At 56.5% G+C, this 2,620-nt stretch overlaps 1 protein-coding gene across 1 annotated transcript; it reads right to left on the reverse strand.

Moving 5' to 3' along the window:
* Positions 1–360: 360 nt before the first annotated feature.
* LOC135813334 (uncharacterized) lies at positions 361–2,373 on the reverse strand. The gene has a single exon (XM_065326433.1). It carries the CDS (start codon positions 2,371–2,373, stop codon positions 361–363), a length of 2,013 nt encoding a protein of 670 aa, XP_065182505.1.
* Positions 2,374–2,620: the final 247 nt, after the last annotated feature.

Raw genomic sequence — 2,620 nt, forward strand, 5'->3', positions numbered from 1 at the left:
TGGGAATCCCAAATGAAGCAGCATGGACAGTAATGTCCATGAAACGAACATCGAGCTTCTGCAGCTCAGAGCAACGCCGAGCACCCGTCAGAGCCAGCAGCATAGTCAACCGCAGAGTCAGTGCTTTGAGAGACTCAGGCGTGGAGGACATGTTCCGAAACCGATCCAGGACTGCCTGTACATTCCACGTGCTGCCATAGCGCGGCTGCGGCGGACGGGACTGGTATGCACCCTTGAGCAGACGAGACACCAGGGGATGCTGACCAACCACAACGCCATCGATGGGAGGAAGCGTCATAGACAAGGCTGACCGGTAACACCCTAGCGTACGGTACTGTCGGCCCAGACGGAATTGGGAGGTCAGAAAGTTAAGGACCTCTGCGAGAGGAGCATCCATGGAATCGATTTGCCGTGTGCGACACCAATCACACCATTTGTTCCATGCCGACTGATACACACGTTCGGTGCCGGAACGCCATGACGCCAAGAGTAGGTTGGCAGTGTCGCCCGAAACTCCGCGGCGGCTGTAGCTAGCCCGGAGAGTTTCCATGCGACCAGGGTGAGGTGACCGGACTGTACCAACGGGTGAACTTCGTGATCTGGACCCGTCAACAAGACTGGAGAGGCTGGCAGCACTCGCGGAACGTCTACCACTAGGGCTAAGAGAGCCGGAAACCAAGCCTGACCGGGCCAAAGCGGAGTGACCATGACGATGGATGGGACCTCCTGTAGAACAATTCTGGCCAGGCATTTGCCAATCAGACAGATTGGAGGGAAGGCATAGGCTTGCAGGCAGGACCAGTCGAGACTGAAGGCATTCAGGCGGTGTGCGTATGGGTCGGGGCGCCTACTGACATACGTGGGCAGTTGAGAATTCGTGCGAGATGCAAACAGGTCGCAGGTACTCGGCCAGATGATTTGGAGATCCTGGAAAACTGACCTGTTGAGCATCCAGTCGCTGGCATCGGTGTGATGGCGAGAGTGATAATCGGCAACTGTATTCACCGCACCAGGTAGATATTGTGGAATCAAAGTGATATCTCGGAGCAGACACCACTCCCACAGAGTGGCGGCTATCCTGTCTAAGGTCGGTGATGCATTGCTGCCCTTGCGGAGCAAACAGGCAACAGCCACACTGTTGTCGAGCTGCAGGAGAATGCTGCCCCGGTAGAGAGAAGGCGCTAGGGACTGGACAGCATACTGGGCTGCGAGCAGTTCCAGGGCATTGATGTGAAGCTGCTTCTCGGCAGAAGTCCATCGGCCGCCGGTGGTGACATTGCCGCAACATGCACCCCACCCCGAACGACCCGCACTGGATGCATCGGACTGGATGACTAGGTCCGGCTCGGAAATGCGCACGGGTCGCCCATTCCACAGCTGGAGATGCCGAATCCACCATTGAAGCTCGGCACGGCACTCGGGGCTGAGGGCAAGCTGGTAAGTGTAGGGGCGACCCTGTCGTAGGAACGTGTTCTTCAAACACAGCAGGCGACGATAGTGAAGTGGAGCAGGAGCCACGGCAACCATAGTGGACACCAGCAAGCCCATAATCGATGCAATGTCCCGAAGAGATACGGTGTGAGCAGTCAGCAGTCGTGCACAGTGTTGCTGAAGCTTGGCTGCTTTCGTGTCTGGCAATGAGAACTCCATGGTGACGGAGTTGACCTGAATACCCAGGTACTGTATCTGCCTGGTGGGAATCAGATGCGACTTCTTCCAGTTGATGTCGAACCCAAGACCGATCAGCAGATGAAGAATGGTAGCAACATGGCGAAACAGGTCGGACGTTGGCTGTGCCATGATTAATAAGTCGTCGAGGTAAATCACCAGTCGGACGCCGAGCGAACGTGCCATCGTCACCAGAGGATGCAGAGTTTTGGTGAAGACTCTGGGAGCACTGCTCAGGCCGAACGGTAGGCAGTTGAACCGGTAAAGCCGGTGATGCCACCGAAACTGGAGAAAACGACGAGACGATCGAGCCACTGGGATGGAGAAATAAGCATCTCTCAAATCTATCTTGATCATCACATCGCCGGGCTGCAGGAGATCCGACATTGTCTTCAATGACTCCATCTTGAAGTGGTGATACTGCAGACAGTCGTTCAGGGCTCGGAGGTCGATAATCGACCGGATTTTGATGGAATCCGCCTTCGGCACAGCGAAAAATGGACTGAGAAATCCCTTTTCTCCGGAATCTGCGTAATGGCGCCCTTGGCAACCATCTCGCACACCTCCTCGTCTAGCTTCTGAGTCAGAGAGGCGTCCAACCGGTGAGGATGTGGTTCGGACGGCTGAGTCGGAGGAGACAGCAGATCCAGGCGGTAACCAGCGACGGTCTCCAGCACCCAAGGGTCCGTCGTCAGAGTGTGCCATGACGCCTGAAAGTACTGGAGCCGACCCGCTTGAGGGAGAGTGGACAGCTTGAAACGAGGTGGAAGCGGGAGATGAAGTGGCAGCATAGTGTAGGAATGAATAAAATGACGGAAATCGTCCGCGGAACAAGCTGGATGAGGATGGAAAGCGGGGCTCATCCCGATCCCCGGCCGAGACGCTGCTGCCTCTGCGGCTGGTGGTGTGTCTGCGACTGCTGTCGGAAGTGGCGGGGTGTGGTGCCGGCTCC

This window comes from Sycon ciliatum, chromosome 4, assembly GCF_964019385.1.
Source record: "Sycon ciliatum chromosome 4, ocSycCili1.1, whole genome shotgun sequence".
Classification (NCBI taxonomy): Eukaryota; Metazoa; Porifera; class Calcarea; order Leucosolenida; family Sycettidae; genus Sycon; species Sycon ciliatum.

Coding starts and splice junctions, on each gene's coding strand:
- LOC135813334 (XM_065326433.1), bottom strand. CDS start 2,373: ATGGCACACTCTGACGACGGACCCTTGGGTGCTGGAGACCGTCGCTGG.